The following is a 21960-nucleotide window of genomic DNA, read 5'->3' on the forward strand; positions in this document are numbered from 1 at the left end:
TTTTATTTTTATTTATTTATTTGTGAAACCTGTGTATGTTTATAGGAGTGTTTCTTTATGGCTTCATGGAAACCTTTTGCACCCTTGCACTGTTTAGTGTCATCGCAGATATTCTGCGTGCTTCTGTATGGATTCATTCTTACCATTTAACACCACAGTCTTTCTTGCTAGAAGTTCTACTATTTTTCTTTAGTTCTGGGCCTTCATTTAGAGTCTCATATTGAGAATTTTCTCATCTCATTATTTCCCTTTCCTTCCCTTTATTATAGATCAAGGACAAACGTTCTGAAGAGAATTATCTTTGCCTGCTTCTCCATCCCCTGTTAATTTTTTTCATTTCCCAGAAGACAGTGAATGCTTATTTTCTGCTTGAGTTAGTTTTAATGTCTACTTTATTCTATTATTTAAGAATTTTTGCCTAAGAAGTGGAACATCATGACAAAATTCCCTTAGTTTGCACGTCACCTCAAATAATTACGCTCCTGTTTAAAAAAAAATGTTGCATGTCCCCATCTTTAAGAACAAAAAGTGTTTTCTTCAGTTTTAACAGAAAACCTAAAAGCTTAGTTGTGTGTTGATGCATCTTTCTGAAATGGGTCCCATCTCTTTCCTGCCTTCCCTGCAGATGTTAGGATGTGGCTAGTCCAAATCTTTGTATTTCTTGCAGTAGCTACATTTTTAGGTGTTGCAGAGGAACAATGCTTGTCTTCAAGAATTTTAGAAACAATAATTAAAAAAAACAAATATAGTTAATAAATAAGTCACAGTAAGATAAAATAGTGAAAAGGCAAGAAGGTCTACCTCCTTACTGTGAAGGCATGCGTTTGACTGCCACTGCTGCTTCTGCATGAATTTTGGCTGGTAGTAGCAAAATCAGAACAGGGATTTTCAAAATTGAATCTAAATTTTGTTTATAAAAGACAGTCATTGTAGCAGTGCTGGTGTGGCCTCTGATTTTTTTCAAGTTCCACTGTTAGAAGAAATTGACCTAAATGATTACTATTAATGTAGTTGAGCAAATTTGTTTAAATAATCAGAAGTCAGGAGAACAAGTTACACTTCTAGGTTATTACACAAGATATTAATGAATTAAGGGGAAGTTTTTAGAATGATGTTTGAATTTGTGGTGAAGATAGAAGGAAACTTTAGGAAACACACAACTGGAATGAATTCTGCCACTGGTTTGTGCCATGAAGCATCAGAGTATTCACCAAATATTGGTTGTCATTCGTAGCACAAACTTTCTTACAGGTTTGGCATTAAGCTTTAAGGAAAACACTTCAGACTGAAACATCAGATATTATTACAGGTAATATTATCCAGACGGTTGTTCTTCTGTATGCCTGTAGAAATTTGGAATGGGATGCTCTAGCACGTAATCAGTATGTGGAAATTAATATTTCATATTTAAATTGTATATTAAATTAATAGTTTATATTTTAAAACAACACATTGAGATGATTGAAAAGACCACCAAAAGCACTGTTTTAAATGATTTTTTAGGATATTTGTATAAAGTTGATTTATATGTCATCAACTAAAGAATGTGATATTCTTAGTCCAGATCTATTGTAAAATATTGCTCTGGTTCAATAAATCATCTTGCCTGCTAGTATTTACTGATAAAAACAGATTATACTCTTTGGAGTGGTCCATGACATTAATGATGAACAAAGATTAATTTTGATTCAGTTTAAGATTTGCTGTGTCTGGATGCAGGGGATAATGCTCTTATATCAATGATTTTTGATCTAACATAGCTATAAGCCTCTGGTGCTCCCTCAATCAATTTCACTTGTTTACTTTGCCAACTAATGCTTTTGTGAACGTATCAGCAGACAAAAATCGCTGCACGTTGTCTTTTTTACACATCTGTGTTCAGATATATTTGCCCTTTGTTATATTATGCCCAGTTTGTCTTGTTGATTGCAGCATTTCTTTTGTGGTTCTGGCCCTACCAGGAACTGCATTCTCATTTAGTTTAAAATGTCTAATCGTTGCATTTGAACTATTACCAACAGGACTTTCACTGCAGATGGTATTGATATTAGTATTATCATGAAATTGTTTGCTTGTACAGCTAAAAAATCTTCATCAGCCTACTGAAGATGAGCTCCTTTTCTGTTTGTATTTCTTTTATTCTGTCTCTTAAGCTTTCCTAGGCAATGACTCCTTTGCAGTTAGGTTATTTAGTAAATAGTCAAACACGGTTTATGGTTTTGCTGTGAGATAGATCTACTTCTCTGTATGTGGACAGATGTTTATTCAGTTAGTAACTCCAGTGCTTAATGCTGCAGGTGAATATGAGCATCATTTTGTTGTTGTATGTCATTCAAGAAGGGCATATTTATTTTGCACTGTGTGGTTTTCTGTTGTGGTGGCCCTCAATTTCTATTAACTTTCTTAGATATCTTGAGTTCTCTGAATGACTAATGTGGGTCATTTTCAATTTAAGATGATACAGCATACTTTTGAGATTTATAGTAGCTGTATTCCATTGCTCAATTTATATCAGTAAACTATACTTTGTTTTTCCTCAGAAAAGTACTTTAATAAGGTTCTGTATTCATCATGAAAAATATGGAAATAATGATAAATTTTCTATACACACTCACATAATGACATTTGAAATACTGTACTGAGTTTGAAATCATGTGTATGGGAAGTAAAATTGAGATACTCCCATTTTCAGAAGCTTGTTGATTAATTTGAACAGAACTAAGAGATCTGCAAACAATATTTCATACCTTCATAAGGTGTGCTCTAATAGTAAAGTTGTAACACGCTACATTTATTAAGATTAGTATCCTAATACCTATGCAGTAGTAAATTTATAATTTGCAATCAAACACCATTATCGCCAATCTATCTGCAGTAAGGCATTTTCAGACTACCATTTCTGCTATTGTATATGTTTTTGATTAACTGATATAAAAAACCTTACAGGAAGATTGTTTAAATTGGTTGGTTGTTACTAAGCACCGTAACTTTTGGTCTCAGTTTTTAAGTATCTTTTACAAAATTAAGACATGCAGTTGCCAGTAGACAAAAAAAAAAGGTTCTTGCCATTATTAAGATAAATGATCTGGATTAAAAACCAAGCCTGATTCACCGGAGAAATAGAATAATAGAATCATTTAGGTTGGAAAAGACCTCTAAGATCATTAAGTCAAACCATCCACCCAACGCTACCTATTCCACCACTAAACTATGTCCCTAAGCGCCACATCCACACATCTCTTAAATAGACAGGGTGGCAACTCCACTGCCTCCCTAGGCATCCTGTTCCAATGCCTAACCACCCTTTTCATGAAGAAATTCTTTCTGATGTCCAGTCTAAACTTCCCCTGGTGCAACTTGAGGCCATTTCCTCTTGTCCTATCACTTGTCACCTGATAAAGGGAACTGACACCCACCTCGCTGCAGCCTCCTTTCAGGCAGGTGTATAGACTGATAAGGCCCCTGCCTCCTCTTCTCCAGATTAAACAGCCCCAGTTCCCTCAGCTGCTCCTCATGTGTCATTTTCTACTCCCTTCACCAGCTTCATTGCTCTCCGCCGCCACATGCTCGAGCAACTCAATGGACTTCTTGTGGTGAGGGGCCCAAAACTTGACACAGTACTTGAGGTGTGGACTCATTGGTGCCAAGTATAGAGGGACCACCACTTCCCAAGGCCTGGGCAGGGCCTGCCTTTCTTAAACCCATGCTGACCGGGTCTGATCACCTGGTTGTCCTGTACGTGCCAGGATAGTCTGCTTTATGACGTTCATTAGCACAAAAGTCAGAGTGACAGGCCCGTAGTTCCCCAGATCCTCCTTCCTGCCCTTCTTGTAGGTGGGTGTCATGTTTGCGAACCTCCAGTCAGCTGGGCCTCCCTGGTTAGCCAAGACTGCTGGTAAATTATTGAAAGCAGCATGGCAAGCACTTCCACCAGCTCCTTCAGCACCCTTGGGTGGATCCGACCGGCCCCATAGGTCTGCGGGTGTTCAAGTGGTGTAGTAGGTTGCTAACCATTTCCCCCGGATTATAAGGGCTTCATTCTGCTCCCTGCCTCTGTCTTCTAGCTCAGCAGGCTAGGTACTCTGAGGTGAATTAGTTTTACCAATAAAGACTGAGGCAAAGAAGGCATTAAATACATCAGATTTTTCCTCATCTCTTGTCAATATGTTTCCCCCCACACTTCAGAAGGGATGGATATTCTCCTTTGTCCTTCTTTTCTTGTTTATGTACTTACAAAAACTTTTTATATTGTCTTTTGCTGTAGTGGCCAAATGTATCTTGGAAAAGTCTGAAGCAAGAAATTAGCTTTAGTACGTATTTGAATCACAGAATCGTCTAGGTTGGAAGAGACCTCCAAGATCATCTAGTCCAACCTCTGAAAGAGGTTGAAGATCATGAAAGGGAGGTCTCTCACAGTGCAGGGTATAGCACATTTTAATGAAGACATAATAGCATTTAGGCTAGTATGTGTAAATGCTGGGGCCATTTAAGGTGAAGTGAACACAGCCCGACTGCAGATATTTCAATAGTGTGAAGGGCCTCCTAGACGGGACTCTAGCTGTGTAAGGTTCTGGTTTAAAATTGAAAAATATATATATCAAGAAATGGAGGAGGAATGCATTTAGACTTCTGATTGGAAGAGTTTGTTCTTTACACAGGATACTTTTAAACTAATACACTTCTCTCCTCTGGATTAGATGGAGAAGGTTAAACACATACAGTGAAAGCTATTAAAATAACCATTTGGGAAGCTGCAAATAAACACATGAAAGCATATGATCAGCAGTTTAATAAATTACTGGAGTTTGTACCCTCAGATTGTTAACTCATTTTTCTCACCTAGTTTTATCTTAATGTTGGATCATTTCAAAACAATCTTCAAATAAATAAGGATGTATTTGTGCCATTTTCTTTACAACGACTAAGAAGAAAATACAATTTTAGTCTTTTAAATATGTATCTAAATTAAGCTCTTATCTATACCATAGAACTTGAAGGCTATCTAGAAGACAAATCCAATTATGGCTAAGGCACTTGAGAAAGTGAAATCTGATTTAATTCTTTCAAAAGAAAATTACTTTCAACTTTCTATGAGGAAAACTCTACAGTTATTTTTATCACTATGAAAAGAACAAACTTGAAAGAGAAGCAGTCTTCGTGGAGTTCACACTCCATTCTTTACTACTTAGTACTCAAGTTGAAAATTTGAATCTTTTTTCTTATATACAAACTACTGATTACCTAGAAAATAAGCCAGGAAAATGTTTTATGATAAACGGTATTTGTATTCTTAGATACAGCATTAGAAAACAACAACAACAAAAACAGTTAAGAATTAGAAAAAGCAAAATGGGCTTGCTTTATTTTATTTCAATTTATCTTTATAAAAAAGTTGTCATTACTGCTGAACATGCATAAAAATGGCACAAATATTGTGCTTTCTCTTGCTATAAGAAAGGCTTTGCTCAATGCAATGAAAATATGCTGGTGTGATACAATAAAATGTTGAAAGTGACAAAGTCACATTTCTGCTTCCTTTAAGAATTCTAGAGCTTTTTAATGAATAAATGAAGCTTTACATACAGGGCTGCTGCCTTTGCTGCTGCTCAGATGAGATAGATCTACAACCAGTCAAGTGAAAGAGCTGAGGGACAGATAAGGTATGAGATGTAATTGTACCCTCTGCAAATAAGATTCAGGTTTTGCTCAAAATCCATTTGCCTCCGTGAAACAGCAGTTCCCTGTGTATATAGGTTTGGCTTAGTCTCTGCATATAAAATCAAATACAATAGTCAGAAATGTTAAGTGTCCATTTCTCAGGAAATTAGACTGGAATCTTAAAAGCTTCATAAATTTATATTAAAAACTGAGAATGGCAGATACTTATTTTACAGGAAAAAAACCTTTAAGATGTTTTCATATTTAATCATGCATCACCCTAATGGAATAAGTGGTGACAATTAATTTCCTGCTGGGCAGAAATGTACAAGGGGCCAGGAAAGAATGTATAAGAATGGTGCGAAGAAATGGATGTAATTTTTATTAGCTTGAGATAACTTTGTAAAATTTTAATGTAAAACTCACCCAAAGATCCCTGTAGATAAGTGAAATGAAAAGGTGTTCTACTGTCTTCTTAAAAGCCTATCGAACATGCAATGCTGGTCCAAGCAGGTATCACTCAACTAATCCCACTGTTTTTGTTGGGAAGCCTGAAATATTGTGAAGATGTTTGTGAAGACTAATAACCTTAGTTGCCATTTTTCTAATATCTAAACAAGTAGAAAAAGTTACTTAAAAATTGATTACATCTTCATTATACTTTGACTTCTTTTAAGCAGAGATACTAGTTTTAATGTAAAAATTGGTTGGATAGGAGGATAACAGTGAGGAAAGGAAGTAAGCTGCAACAAAGTGAGAGAAAATATTTGTATAATGACACTTGTGAAATATTCAGTAGAGGGTACTTGTCTTCAGCTAGGATCTACAGATTTGTATTGGTATGTATTATGTAGTTAAGCTTTGAGAAGTGAGGATCCTTTACGCATTTGTTGTGGTTGTGCCGAGTAATCTCAATATTATTGATGGAAGTGACCTAAAAGTAGTAATTTTGTCAGATAACCATTTCTCTTTAAATATGTCAGTTTGCCTATTGAACACTTTTTTGATATATATTTTTTTTTTGGTGAAAGGAAAATGCATCTTTTTCTTGGGCTTTTTCTTGGGCCTTGCTGCTGCTCAGTGCCCAAATCAGAAAATATGATAGGCAAAACCAGGAGCTTTACAGGTTTGAAAAAAATACCTCCTCAGAAAAGTCTGCTAGAGAAGAAGGCTAGGTACTTCGCAGTGTGAATCTTATTTCTGACTTGGAGAACTACAGTCCCCGGGTTAAGGAAGACTGAGTTTCTAACCACAGACTTTGAATTTTAATGAATAATGCTGGAGGCTTTTCCTGCTTAAAATACTTCTGTATTGATAAAGTTGGTAATTATCACATAATAATAATTAGCTAGTATTTCTTTTAAAAGCATAATTACAACTTCATGCAATTCATGTATATTCCAAAAGTATTGGCCTTTTCTGTTGTTGTTGATGATAGTTTGTTGAAGTATATGCAAAAGTTATAGATAATATAACATTAGCAAAAGAATATCAACTTGCTTAGTAGTCTAATGGAGAAAAATGGGGTCACTTGTTGCTGTTGTTGCTGTCACTCATGGGCTATTTGTAGTTAATCTCTGTATGAGTCAGCAATCTTTTAAAGCATGGAAAGCTATTTCAGTCAAATCATGAAGGTAAAAAATGCTTTATAGGTCTTTGAACCATAAAAGGCCATTTAATACTTTGTTGAGATGTGCATGGTAAATGTAACATTATTTAATTGTAGAGCAAAACAGGAAGTGTGTTGCATAGGATTACGGTTATAATTATTTTCACTGGTAATTTTATAACCATTTCCTTTGTTTGTGCTCCATATGTAGGGAGTTGGCCTTTCAGTCCATGGACATTTCCGAGTTGCTACAGAAAAGACTCTTTTTGCAATGCCAGAAACAGCAATAGGTAAGTAGATTTTAACAGATTATCATATGTTAATATGTTTCAAGTTTCACTGCTCATGTAAATGGGATGAGCTACAGTTGACTGAAAGCGATAGCAATAGTGTAAGAGTTTTAAAAAGGAACTGGAAATGACCATATATTGAAAGTATTTTCTATTAAATTAATAAAAACTTGTCTCTGAATTATGGAAGGTTGATCATTGAGGTTCTTAAAACAGGCTAGACTGACACAAAAACTATCAGGATATGATGCTTTAAAAATGGAAGTACGTGTGAGGAACTAAGTCTTTGCTACAGGTATAAGCAGATAAAGTCAGAAGATCCCAGTGCAAATGTGCTAACCATTTTACATTTGGAACTCAGCATGGAGACAAACTACATGATCCGCAATGTTCATGAGAAGTCCTAGCTTTTTAAGTGGATTAGTAACGTAGATCAATTGTAGTTGTGTACAGATTGTGCACAAGATCACTTTTTTTTTTTTAATAGCAACATGTACCTTGCGTTTTCTGATGTTTGATCCTACAACCTATGTCAACTCTGAGATGTACAACTGAAAATTTTATGGCCCTGAGCTACATAAGGAGGGTGGTGTGCCTCAAGAAAAGTCAGATTACAATGAACCTTCTTATGAAATCATTCACGTTTCCCTTGAAGACAATACTGGTACCAACAGGGTATCCACACCGAATGTATTACTGTCTGACTTCTGGATTCCCTTAATGCTTTCTCTATGTCTAATTCCCACCTCCTGCTTACCAACAATGTTTATGAAGATTGCTTAAAACCTATTACCCATCCTGCATTTCTGTCCTCCAGAGTTTCTTAAGTTTTTATATCATTCAGAGGTAAAGAACTGCAGGATGATTGCAAATGTTCTTATCTTTATGTCCTCAAATAGAAGAGTACGGCTGGTCTGTAAAATATGGCCCTGTTGAACACATTTGTTCAGAATAGAGAACCTTATCTGGTGCTTAAATAGTTTAAATAGCACCAGATACGGGGTTTTTAAGTTCAGTCTTAGTTTCACTTCAAAGAATTAGTAGTAAGGAGTATTGGCCATTACTTCCTCAATAAAAGAATTTCCAATTATGTAATGATAAAGCTAAGAAATCACAGGAAAAAAATGAGGAATCCGTTTTGAAAAGAGAATAAATATAATAATGTCATCACAGCTAAATTTGATACATGCTTTGCTAGTGATTAGATTTTTATAGTGTCCAATTTCTTCCTCTGCTGAAGGAAAACGTAGTAAACTTAGATAGTTCAAGTATTAAAGCTATAATAATTTAGTAAACTCCTGAGGCTAATGAACAGTTGTTCTACAGGGAAACTATTTGAAGCAAAGATTTATTTATTTTTTTAAACTAACAGTAGTTCTTTTGCATATAAAATTATTCTAATAAAGACACCTTGTTTTCTTTTTCAAAGGTAAAGATACAGGTAGTCTTATGCTAACAAAGATTATGTACTTTACATACATTTCCTGTGTTTACAGGGACTTATTAAGCACAAATAGACTGTAAAGACATGTAAAGTAAAAGCTTAGGACTTGCTTAGGAAAGAAAGTAATTAAAACCCTTTTAGGATCTGTTAGAAGTCAAACCACTGAAATCTGTTTGGGTTTAAAGGCTTAGCTGTTTTGATCTCTGTGGTGTATGTTTAAAATGTCTAGCTGCCTAGAGATTGTATTAATTGAATTTTTCCTTATATATTTCAGAAGGCATTATGCCTTTTCTGTGAAATGAAAGCAGTGTTCATTCATCTGCTACACTTTCACACCATTGCTTATGCACTTAGCACCATAAACAAAAGGTGACATTTATATGCCATTTTGCAAATAAAAGTTCTAGACTGTAGGAGTTTCAAACTGATATAGATAAGATGAAACATGGGAATGCAGTTGAGATGTAGGAGGAGGGGGATTTCCTCCACCTTCCCTGGTGGGAAGAACAAAAGATGAAAGCATATTGTAAGAAATGGGCTTTAAGGTGCTGTTAGAGTAATAGCAGACACTTTCTTGTATATCCGTGTAAGCTTTTAGCTTTCTATAAGTAATTTACTAATAAATCTCCAGCTGCCTCTGCAAGAAAAGGTGGAAATGTTATTGTGGTACTTATTTATATAAATAGATATAAAATTTATCTTTTGCTTGGCAACTGCATAGACAATTTAACAGTTGGGATTACAGTGAAGCATGTTGCATGCATCTCAAGGCTCAGGCTGCAAGTCAGTGTTACAGGCACAGGCTTTTCGCCTGGTCAGCCCAGCAGACATTCATTCTCTTACTTTAGTAGGCATTTGAAAAATAATTAGTTAAAAACATCAAAAGGAAAAAAAAAATCAAGTATATGGAATATGTTGAGAAACTCAATAGTAAGCAGAAAGATCTGAGAAGCAGTATTGAGAGCATTAAGAGAAATACTTAGAACAGGGACAAGAGGAGTAAAAATTTATGAGGAAAGGAAGACAGAAACCTGGAGAGAGTCCAGAGAAGGGCAACGAAGCTGGTGAGGGGTCTGGAGAACCAGTCTTACGAGGAGCGGCTGAGGGAGCTGGGGTTGTTTAGCCTGGAGAAGAGGAGGCTCAGGGGAGACCTCATCGCTCTCTATAGGTACCTTAAAGGAGGCTGTAGAGAGGTGGGGGTTGGTCTGTTCTGCCACGTGCCTGGTGACAGGACGAGGGGGAATGGGCTAAAGTTGCGCCAGGGGAGGTTTAGGTTGGATATTAGGAAGAACTTCTTTACTGAAAGGGTTGTTAGGCATTGGAATGGGCTGCCCAGGGAGGTGGTGGAGTCGCCATCCCTGGAGGTCTTTAAAAGACATTTAGATGTAGCCCTTAGTGATATGGTTTAGTGGAGGTCTTGTTAGTGTTAGGGCAGAGGTTGGACTAGATGATCTTGGAGGTCTCTTCCAACCTAGACGATTCTGTGATTCTGTGATTCTGTGATTCTGTGAAGAAAGCCACGGCCAAGTCAGGGAGATGGAAGTGGGACAAGCAGAAATAACAGAGTTACATGCATGGCTGGGACAAGTTCTTCTCCCCTCACTTTCTTTTTTTTTTGTTTTGTTTTGTTTATTACAGGCCTTTTTCCTGATGTCGGTGGAGGATATTTCTTGCCAAGACTTTCAGGAAAGATTGGCTATTACCTCGCGCTAACAGGATTTAGGCTGAAAGGAAGAGATGTGCTAAAAGCAGGCATCGCTACACATTTTGTAGAATCTGAAAAGGTAAACTGCTAACCAGAGCTAGCACGGGCTCATCCTGGCACTGCAATGACAAGTTTGAGTGGTTGAGCCCACCAGCATACATTTAGCAACTTGAGTGTACGCAGAGGTGCAGTTGTCTTAGCTGGCCCTGCCCTGTGAACGGGAGCTGTCAGGTACTCTCAAGCTGTCCTTATAACACTTGCCAGCTAGTGACAGCTTTGCTTGGAAGAGGGAGCAAATGTTGCTGTCGTCACGGTGCTGCTGTTTAAGGGCATGATTTGCTGAGCATAATAGAAGTTGCTTGAAAAATGGTATGCTCTGTCTTCATCCTCTCTTACTGCCATCACCACTTCTGTAGTTTGCTTTCTGGGTACAATTTAGATAACAGTGTCTGAAATGAGTGGTTATTTATACAACCAGGAGTCTCTAATTTAGGTAACAGCCAACTAATGTGTTCTTGATCAGTCTCCTTAATAGATATCCTATTTGTTTCTTACAGCAGCTGTGAGAAAATGTAAGAATTAGCATATTCAATAAAATCAGAGTCATAACGTTCCTGTACTTTAAGAGAATATACGTGAAGGAGAAACAGCAACTGGCTCTTTCGCTATGAAAAGATTCATGACTGTCATTGTGACTGCACCGTTGGAACGGGTTGGATATTCAAGCTAGCAGATACTATTTTGAGCACAGCATGGTTGCCAGGCTCCTGCTCTTTCCCCTCAGAAAGTCTGGCTTTACCTGCTTCAGCTGCAGCAATGCACTAGGGGTCTGCTCAGAAAGCAGTTTTTTGCTGATCACTGCAGACACACTTAAATCCAGATGGTTCAACACTTCTGAAAAGTGAACTCCAGCTCCTTGTATTGCTTACTCGGTACTTCTTCAACACCTGGTCAAAACGTTTTGTGTTTTTTTTTTTTTTATCTCTATGTGTATGGTTAATGCATGTATACATAAATGCATTTATACTATAAAGTACTACTGTAATAGCAGTAATGATTCAATAAGTACATTTTCCTTTACTTACTTTTAATTAAATCTTATTTTCAATAGCTACCTGACTTAGAGAAAGACCTGATAGCATTGAAATCTGCTTCAAAAGAAAATATTGCAGACTTACTGAACTCTTACCACGTGAAGGTATTGTGAGTAATTACTGAAATCAAGCAGAAATGTTAGTTAAGTGTATGTAAATACAAATTATGTTTTCATGTTGCTGATTATTTGTTTTATGGTTATAAAATAATGGGTTTTCACACTCCTTGCACTCTATAAAATATTACTTCATAGCACTAATGCCTACAGTGGTCAAAGTTGAAATTTAAAAGTCTTTCTTTACTTTTAATTCCTGTTGTGCTCAGCAACTTCTTTCCTTCTGTTTGTTCTATACAGGTTCCCAGCTGCTAGCATGATGATGCAGAAAATACACTGCTGTTTATTTTTTCCTGTTACTCTCTGATTTCTAGCATGCTTTACGGAAGGCAAAATATATAGCCATTAGCAGAATGAGAGTGGTACGTGATGGCCACTGCAGTCTAGGGAGTTATCCTGAAATCCAGGGTTTCTGACAAACACAAATGAAAGGGAAAGAACCATAATTGTGCTCCAGAGGCTGCAAAAGTTACAGTGCCAGTTATTCAATACTAGGCTGCTCACTTTGAAGTGGATGTTATCTTTCAATCCCCTTTTTCGTTATTGACCTGAAGAATTACGCTAACTTTATGCATTTGATGTGAACTTTAGCATTATTGTGATGCATACCATCTGCAGGCAAGGTTCAAAGTCTGAATTTAAGGGCTTACGTTGTTCCATTAATTTCTCAAATATTTTGCAAATTTGTAACCTTGAGGTAATTAGAAGACTATAAATAAGCACAGCGCTTATCTATAGGGTCCATATTAGCAGAGTGCAGATAGGTTCTAATGAAAGCATATGAGGTCTTCAAAGCAATACTTTCCTGGGGAAAAAGATACTGTTCTCCCAGTGGACAAACCCGTAAATTTTGGAGGTGAATTTAACTGTATTGATAACATGTGTTTAGCATTTGTGTTAGCCCCACATAACAATGGGCATGAAAATAAAAGGTTTTGGCTTTACAATAGATTTTTTCAGCGGCTATTTCAGCTGTATTGATGTGTGTTGTAATTTTATTTCAAAAGAAAGGGAACTTCTGGAGCCAAACTGGGGTTCACTGAAATTAGTCACCCTGAGTATTATTGCCCATTTGTTTGGATTTAAAATGAGCAGTGCTACTCTTGCTATTTCTGCTCTAGAATTACTAAGTTCATAAATAAAGATTAATTAAAAAATACATTGGATAAGTTAATGGCAAATAGTGGCACTAAATACTTCGACAAATAGAAAGCTATGAAATAGAATTAATGATATGTTGCAGTATACTGCTTTACAAGATGACATTTAATGGAAAAGGAGGCTGCATATTTTTAGTGATCAGAGCTGAATTGACAGGGAGCCTCTTCCTCAGCTTCAGCTGCTGCTGTTGAAACATATGCCTATGTCCCAAGCCCCTTAGTGCCAGAAGATCTAAAACATTTGACAACCTTTCCACATAAATTTGTCAGGTCTTTCCAATCTTTTAATTGTCTAAAATTTTGTAAAATCACTGAGAGAAGAAAGGTACACCATACCTTTTTTTTTTTTTCTTTTTTTACACATGCATATATATGTATCTGTATACATCTAAGGAAACCAAACATCTCATTTTCCTGTCTGCTACATTCTCAGGTTTTTGAGGATATTTATCTACAGTGGCTTTCTTAGTATATTTGATAGAAATGTATTGATAGAATAATTGTGATTACTTGCATACAATATAACCACTCTGTCAAATGCGCATATGTTCTAGCTCAGAGCAAACACTGCATGAGATGACACCTTTAACATTCACAAGATGAAGTGAGAGGTTCATTATGCATACTGTAAAACTAATTCATTAAAAACATCTTATGAACATTAAATGTTCATTTATGATATTTCTGTAACAAGTCACTGAAATTTTTCAGTACTGGTAGGCTTTTTCAGACAGTCTAAAATAACCAAGTAAAATACGCATTTGCTTTTTAAATAGAGCAAAATTGATCAAGAAAAGGAGTTTGTACTTGATGAACATATGGAGAAGATTAACAGGTATTCATGAATCTTTCTTTTTTTTTATTCCTTTGGACAGAAAACTTCAAGTTAAATCCAGTAGCAGTATCAATGTTCCAAAGATAAGGTGATGGAGTAGTCATTTAAACATTTGTTTTTGGGGTGCCTTGTGAAGCTCATTAAATATTTCAGTCTTCAGTATATTAAATACTTTTGAGCATAGTTGCCTGATTTGTATACCATTCTTTTAAACAACCGCCCTATGGCACATGAAAATAAATATTTTTTATAGAAAATTGGATAGGGTGAGTAATTTTCATCTGGAAAGGACACGTTACACAGCACATTCATGTTCATTGGAACAAGGTCATTCATATGATTGTTTGGGACTTCTTTGTATCAGAAAAGAAAGCAGAAATAAGGGTGAGCAATAAGAAGCTAAAAATCTTGAGGAAGGACAACAGTAACTAAATGTGGAGATCATGGAATCATAGAAGGGCTTGGGTTGGAAGGGACCTTAAAGGTTATCTAGTTCCAACACCCTGCCATGGGCAGGGATGCTGAAAGGTGTTGAAGATGAATGGCGTTGGCACCAAACCAGTAGAGCGGAGCTGGTAGTTGAAAATGTGATGCATCATAAAAATATAAAAAAAAGGACTGATGGTAGTAATTAAGGTTTTTAGATAAATATCAGAACTAATGTGAGGTGTATTAAAACACTAGAGATCTGTAAAGGAAGAGGAGATGCCTGTCAACTGAGTTACTTAAAATTGAATGACAGGGAACACATTGCTAAGAAAAGCCAAATCACCTGGTTAAGCTCTGTTTCTAATTTTGCAGTAACTAGCATTTCATGGGGAAGAGGAAGGCTGAAGCAGCAAGGCAGTTAATGTGTGTTTTTTTTTCTTTTAGTCTTTTCTCAGCAAATAGCATGGAAGAAATTGTTAAAAAATTAAAGGAAGATGGTTCTGCTTTTGCCATTAAGCAGCTAGAGGTAATGCCTTTGTGTTATTTCTGTTAGAGATTAAGCCTGATTCTGTACTTTCTCATCTTGGGACAGTCTATAATCACCTTATTAATGTAAATAAAACTGCATAACACCAGTAGATGCAATCCTCAAGTTCTCACATGCAGTCATATGGGATTGCAAGCATTTCTACTCTGAGAAGAATACTCCTCTGTGAAACCACAAAACAAATGTCATTATATGTTGTCTAGTGCAATCTAGTGAAAAACAGATGCCCTTTCCTTTTTTCCCCCCCCACAGTCAGGGGTTGATAGTGACAAAGGTTCCTTTTATAGCTTCTCATTTTATTGGCAGAGGTTGGAATAAAACAGTGACAGAACAATGTTGTTTGTTTTCTTCCATTTCAGATATCTCATTTGGGTAAATACCAAGCAATTTATCAAAGTATTTTTTATCCTCTTTAATGCATCTGAGTGTTGGTTGTAGTCCCTACTCTAAAAGTGTACAGTAATGCTACAAGCTTCCTGCATACTCCAGCCGCAAAAGCAAGAAGCATCTCATTTATATGAAGTCTTTATATTTTCCCTTTCTCCTTTGAAATACCTGTATTCAGGTGCATTGTAAAAGTTTGTCTTTTTAATTACTATTCAAATAGTACTTAAAATTTGATAGTACACAAGCATTTCTCCAGCAAAAGCTTTGCTTAAACTTTGGTTACATCTTACAGAATCCTGCTCTTGTAGTAAAACAAAACAGAACTATCATCTACAGACTTCCGTTGAGCAGAAGGCATATAACTGTGACGTAGTATCACTGACGTTAGGTGTCCTGTCCCTGCTACTTTCAGGATGGAGCAGTAAGTTTCATAATATTATTGAATGATTACTCAGGGTAACACATACAATTTTATTTATACTTTTTAATTAAAGATTTGTCATCTTGTCTCTGGAACTCTCAAACAGTTCTGAGAAGGAAAATTTTCAAATCATCTTCATGCCAACTAGTACGCCTAGTACTTTGCAATATGTACTACAAAAGCAAAATTGAAAGAAAGAGGAGGCTAATATTTTTCCACTCGTATTCAAGTTCCATTAATTAAAGCAGTCAAACAAGCTAGTCTCAGGATAATCATTTTACATGTTTGGAAAACTGAACTCTACCACAGACTAACATCATGATTTTTCTCCCCAAGTTATATATAGGCTGTATGATTCAGATCTTTACTTTTTCCACTGTGTTACAGATAGCAGGGAAAAGTAGTTATATTAAGGTCTGTGAGACAGTTTGATAGCATGCTAATATCAGTTACTTTTGAGGGCTCTTTATAGTATTGAATTACAACCTAATATTTTATTTCGAGACGTTACGAAGTTTAGCATAATTTTACAGGGATACCGTTTTGAGTAGTTTTGAGGGAGGTTGAAAACAATCAAGGATAATTTACATATAGCTTGTCCTAACATAATGTCATACAATCTTAAAACTTCAAAATATCATCAGACCTGGTGGAGATGTGCTAAATAGCATATAGGCTCTAAAGGTTGGTTTGTCTATTTGAAATACAGTTTTACCACAACAAATGCAAGGATTCTGGAGATACTTTGTTACTGAAATTTGTTAACTGGACTCTTTGTTTTACCAAATTTGCTCCAAGTACCCAAACCTGCAACACTTGCTTGCTCCATCTTCAGCCTCATAACTCACATCTTCCCTATTAAAAAAATAAATGTTGTTCCTTGTGATTCCCAGAGTACATTTCTGTCATAGTTTTAATTTAGTACTTAAATTTATCATCTACTTAAAAATTACAATTGTATATTTTTTAAATTCCTCAACCAAAACAGGGATCTTTTGTTGCTTCGATTCTTATTTTGTGTATTTAATAGGACTTTATAGTAGACTTTCTTTCCTATGATTGGTAAATGTGTTATTCCTGAACAATTGTGTATTTTTTGTTCTGTACAAGAAATCAGACTGTGTTAATAAACTGCTTCTGTCATTGCAGAAATTTGTTAGAAATTATTTTCTAGCAAGTACAAGGCTTATTAGTGTGAACGTGTACGTTAATCTCAGACAAGTTGCTAACAGCACATATTCTGTACTAAGCAAGAAATGCTTGTAGGACTAAATCCTTAATTTTATTCTTTTCATTTTGTGAATATTTCACAGAAGGAAAATGGATTTATGTTTAAAAAAAAGAAAAAAAGAATTCAAAGTATAAATCTAGTTTCACCACTAAATGTTTGCCAATTAAACTGGAGGTTTTGTTTTACTAGGGAAGCAGAATAGTAATTAACTTTAATTGTAGCTGGAGGACGAATGGAAGCTTGCACCCTGGTGGCTGAACATTTTATAGCACCTACAAAGCAGTGGCTGGCTACATCGCTCAGCAGGGATCACCTGGCAAAACCACAGGAGTCTGAGGTTATCAGATGTTATCCCTGATAGCAGTTTGATGACCTGTGTGAAACGAGTCATTTTCCTTATCAGTAGTATCACAGTACCTATAGGATAGGATGATAGTTTCCTGTCGCTTTGTGAAACCAAGGTTTCACTTTAGTGTCCAGGCACAGGAACAACAGCACATTCAAACGTTAAGTAATTAGAGACTATAAACGATTTAGTTGCAGGAATGTTTATTCTTTTTTTTTTTCTTGCTGTACATTTGTTATGACACATATCCCTAAGCTTATTGAACAGGCCCTAACTGAAAGGTTAATGCAACGTAGTACATCTCCTAGTTTGGAGGTACACATCAGCACCTCCCCACCTTGGGTGTAGAGATACCTTTTAGCATTAATAAAATGGCACTGTTAGTCCTGCTATATCCAAGTATACTGTGAACCATGCTATCCTAGGTGTCCTGTTCTGTCCAGTCTACACTACTTCTGTGTTTTTGCTTTCTAGATATGCCTGCTTGGCAGACTTTCACCTATTTGATACTAAAATGGACTGCATGAATAAGGAGAACGTAAATTTGTTAAGCCATTTTCAAACTGAATTTTAACGATTCACATCAAATTTTGAGCCCAGCTAATCCTTTGCATTTTAGTACTCCCCTTCCCACTTCAGCCTATCCTATCTCCTTTTCAGGCTTGTTCCCAAGTACCAATCCCTTCATCCTCTTTGTACAGAGGATTTATTTATAGATGCACTGGTGACTCATTTTTCTGCATCACACCTACCCATTTTCTTCCCTTGTTCCTCTTCCTTCAGCTTGATTTATAACAGTGCCTCCTTCAGCCTCATTGATATGCCAAGATAGGGCAGCTGCTGGGTGCACAAGACGAAAGTGCTGTTTTCAGATCTTCCCCTTTTCAGAGCTTTCTTTGCCCGGAAAGCATTACCATTTCACCTAGGGAACCATTGAGTTGCACTGTGCACACCATTTAGCCTGGTCCGAGCAAAGATTTTCCAATCCAGACAACAGAACGTGAAGCAAAGCAAAGGAGAAATGGTCCACTTCAAGGGTAAAAGAACCTAGTAAGGGAAGAATTGTTCCCAGTAAGGGAGGCATTGGTTCTTTCTAAGCTAAAGTCTTTCTCAAGTGAAATGGTCAACGTGCATCAAGTGGAATGACAGAACCAATGCTTAAGTCACGACTGCACAGCCTCCTGCTTGTATAGCAATTGTATGTTTTCCAGCTTAACTGGGCAAAATGGGTCACTGCTGTATCAGCTGGTGTCTGGAGAGGGATGAAGAGTAATTGGGAGCCAGAAAAAATGTTAATGTTGATGACTGGAAACCTGCCATTTCAGTCTTTGGGTAAGGAGTCTAATATCTGCACTGAAAATCATGTAAAGAGGCAAATCTTACCATCTGCCACTTCTCAGTAGAGTGGTAAAAATGTCCTAATTAACAGGAAATGCCTATTGTACTGTGAATAATAAAGAGCTTTTAGTTGGGTTTACAGGGAAAGGAGCCTTGTTGAGAGCAATAAAACAAAGATCAGCAACTATGAGATTTAACTTCTTTCCTCCACAAACCTGAAGGCTTTAAAGCTCAGTTCTGTTTTCTTAACTAGGTTTTTGTCCTTCTCCCCACCTCCCCCTACTGTTTACTGGCATGCTGTTAATTGAAGGATTGTCATGAGAGCCAGATTTACAGCATTTGTTTGTATGCCTTAAACAGACCCTGTCTGTGGCACAATATTTATAGCCTGTAGCTCTATCAGAAGAGGGAAGGCAAGACCTCCAGGCTTCCTGTCATAAAGCTATGTAGGTCTGAATTACTGCAGTATCTGTTGATCCCAGACAAGATCCCAGATATCTTTTAAATCCCTAAGATGTTCTTGTTACATTGTCTGGTCTTTGCAGATGATTGTAAAGCAAATACTTCATGTTTGCGGCTAACCTTGATGGTATTACCTTGCTATTCTATTCTGTCAAATAAAATTCAATTGCTACAATACCAGTAATATCGAAGAGCAATTCAGACTGTGTGTGTGTGTGTGTATCTATATATTATATTCCAAAATAAAATATAATTGCTTGTAACACTCGCCTCCACTTCTCAAAAGAATCTTTTAGAAACTGGCTTTCAGGCTGCATTAGATTCTCTAGCTAGCAGTAATTTGATCAGAAATTATGTGACTGTAAGAGTTGTAGGCTTTCCACAAGTGATGGCCTGCTTCCCAGGGATCTTGTTGGTAAGAGTTTATGCAGGTGAATTTATTCGGTACGACAACACGGTGGGAGGGAGCAGGAGGGCTAGGCATCACAGGGATGAGCTCAGGGAGAAGAGTGCTATCGCTTACTAACTTGGAAATGCAAAACAAGGATTTACAAATACGTCTAAATTGAAGAGAACAAGAATAATTGTTAATGTCTTTTCCAGACCATTAATAAGATGTCACCTACATCCTTAAAGATGACTCTCAGACAGCTCAGAGAAGGAGCTTCCATGAGCTTACAAGATGTGCTCACGATGGAATACAGGCTGAGCCAAGCGTGCATGGTAAGAGTACCCTGTGTCTCTTTCCAGCCAGGGTGGGGGCAAGTCCGTCAGATACTGTTCTACATAGATTATGTCAAGGGCTCATAGTTCATAGGTTTTTATGTTCAATATCTTCTTTGTGCATTTGTCAGGCTGTCACTTTCTTTTTTTCCAGTTCCATATCTTCTTATGCAACTCAATGTAGACAATATTAATAATTGTCAGATGGGAATGTTACAAGGCTGTTGTCAAGAGAACCATGATAATGTTACAGTACAGAAAGTTCTGTATTTGGATCATAAATTTTAAGAATCTGGAGTTCTTGTAAAAGTCTTCTATATAAATTGTTTAGTTCTCAGTTTCTGTCAGTAAGATAGGACCACTTGTGTATCACTGCCTTTAGGATAGTGATAAATTTGTTGAAGAAAGCAAGAGACTTTAGTACTGTCTGTAGTAAGGGCTGAGTACTTCGACAACACGTGATGTAAGTCATCCTTTCAGCAAAACAGAGTTGCTAACTGGATTATCTGAACAAATCTCAGCTTCCCAATGAAATCCTTATTAGTTTTGTCACATTTTAAAATAAGATTTTGATAGATCTGATTAAATAAACCATTATAATTAAAGTAAATGCTTTAAATAAAAATGCATGTGAGAATGTGGTGTATCTAATTCTGATACATTGTAGTGCCTGATAGCATCCTTACCATATCTTTCCTGAAAGCAGTATTGCTACTCCATTACTATTGAAGCACCTTTAAGGATTTAAATGTTAAGTTTAGCCTTTATCAAAAATAACTGGATGTTTCCAGGATTCTTTTTAACAGCAGTGTTCCAAGTATGCAGAATACATACAAAACTCACAAAGTTGGGCCTCTCTCTGAAGAATTTACTGTCCTGTTCTATACACCTTACCCCTCATCATAGAAAACTCCTTAGGAAAATCCATGAGATGTAACACAGAGAGGGCTTGCACTGCATTAAAGTTGGCTGATTAACTGCAGAGCGAGAGGCTGATTTTAAGAGTTGTGGCTGCATTTAAGCAAGAACATATGTAACTCTTTAATAAAGAAAGAGAAAGTACGACTAGGTGAGAACGGTGCAAGTGGGATTTAACAGGATCCTGAGTACTTGCCATTCTGGCAGAAGTGGCATAGGAAAGATGGGATACGTAGAATTTATCTTGTTATAGCTTATTTCTTTGTCTTTCAGAGAGGCCATGACTTCTATGAAGGGGTTCGAGCAGGTAAGTGCACACACCAGAAAGGTTACTCAATAACATGCAACCTCACTGTTGTGTTACTTCTTTGGAGATAAAACTGTATGCAGCAACAGCCCAGAGAACACTTCTCAGTTTGCTGCAGTTTTGGCTTTTATCTGCCAAAAGGCATCATTTGCTTCAGACCGTAACAGCCACATTGTTTCCTTTGTGTAGTGTCACTGTCCCAGAGATTTTTATCTACCTGGTAACACAGCACTGAAAAGGTTTCAGTGGTTCACTGGAAAGTTCAAAATACATTTAATGCTTCCAGTACTGAGTAGCTATGCTGATCGTTTGTGTGCCAAGATTTAGCACTGCCACGCAGCTGGCTCAGCCAGCTATAAGATGGTTTAAAAAAACCAAGACTCCAAGTCAAGAACAAGTATTTGCATAGAAAACTATTAGAACAGAGACTACTTATGCCTGTGCCAGAAATCCCTCCCTGTGAAGATGTCTCACTATAATAAGACTATGTATGTAAACTTACTGTTAAGTAATATGGCATTTTATGGCATTGGTAGCAGATACGTGGAGGTAAAAGTAGAGCAGCAGTTCAGCAAGTTCATCTAGGGGACAGACGTAGATTCTGTCCTTGATTCTGCTGCTGATTCACAATGCAGTTTGTCAAATCCAATGGCACATCTGTTAGAAACTGCACTAACTATTTATGTACTATTCAGCACAAGATGAAACAAAACAGAGACATTTTCTTTTCCAAGGAGCGTACAGTATGAGACACTTGGATGAGTAAGTGTTTGGGGATGGGAGGAAGGGGAACTTGTCTTTGAATTCACACACAATTACATACTCAAGTATGTATTATCACCTCCTCCTCCTCACTCTTTATATCTGTCTTTATAAAGTAGCTTAAAATCCACTCACATAGTGGATGTTAGTTTTTGAGTACTTACTGTTAGTAATACTG

At 36.7% G+C, this 21960-nt stretch overlaps 1 protein-coding gene across 3 annotated transcripts in view; it reads left to right on the forward strand.

The window, feature by feature from the left end:
• The window catches only part of HIBCH (3-hydroxyisobutyryl-CoA hydrolase), a 43425-nt gene that overhangs the window by 14985 nt on the left and 6480 nt on the right, over positions 1–21960 (forward strand). For 2 of the 3 annotated variants that reach the window (XM_035572571.1, XM_050711771.1), the window contains 7 exons: positions 7479–7557; positions 10640–10785; positions 11818–11904; positions 13853–13911; positions 14785–14866; positions 19676–19795; positions 20987–21020. In XM_035572571.1, coding sequence (XP_035428464.1) covers positions 7479–7557; positions 10640–10785; positions 11818–11904; positions 13853–13911; positions 14785–14866; positions 19676–19795; positions 20987–21020 — 607 coding nt within the window. Of the gene's footprint in view, positions 1–7478; positions 7558–10639; positions 10786–11817; positions 11905–13852; positions 13912–14784; positions 14867–15246; positions 16838–19675; positions 19796–20986; positions 21021–21960 lie in introns of those variants that run through there. The other variant, XM_035572578.2, reaches the window with a different exon arrangement.

Source organism: Cygnus atratus, chromosome 6, assembly GCF_013377495.2.
Source record: "Cygnus atratus isolate AKBS03 ecotype Queensland, Australia chromosome 6, CAtr_DNAZoo_HiC_assembly, whole genome shotgun sequence".
Classification (NCBI taxonomy): Eukaryota; Metazoa; Chordata; class Aves; order Anseriformes; family Anatidae; genus Cygnus; species Cygnus atratus.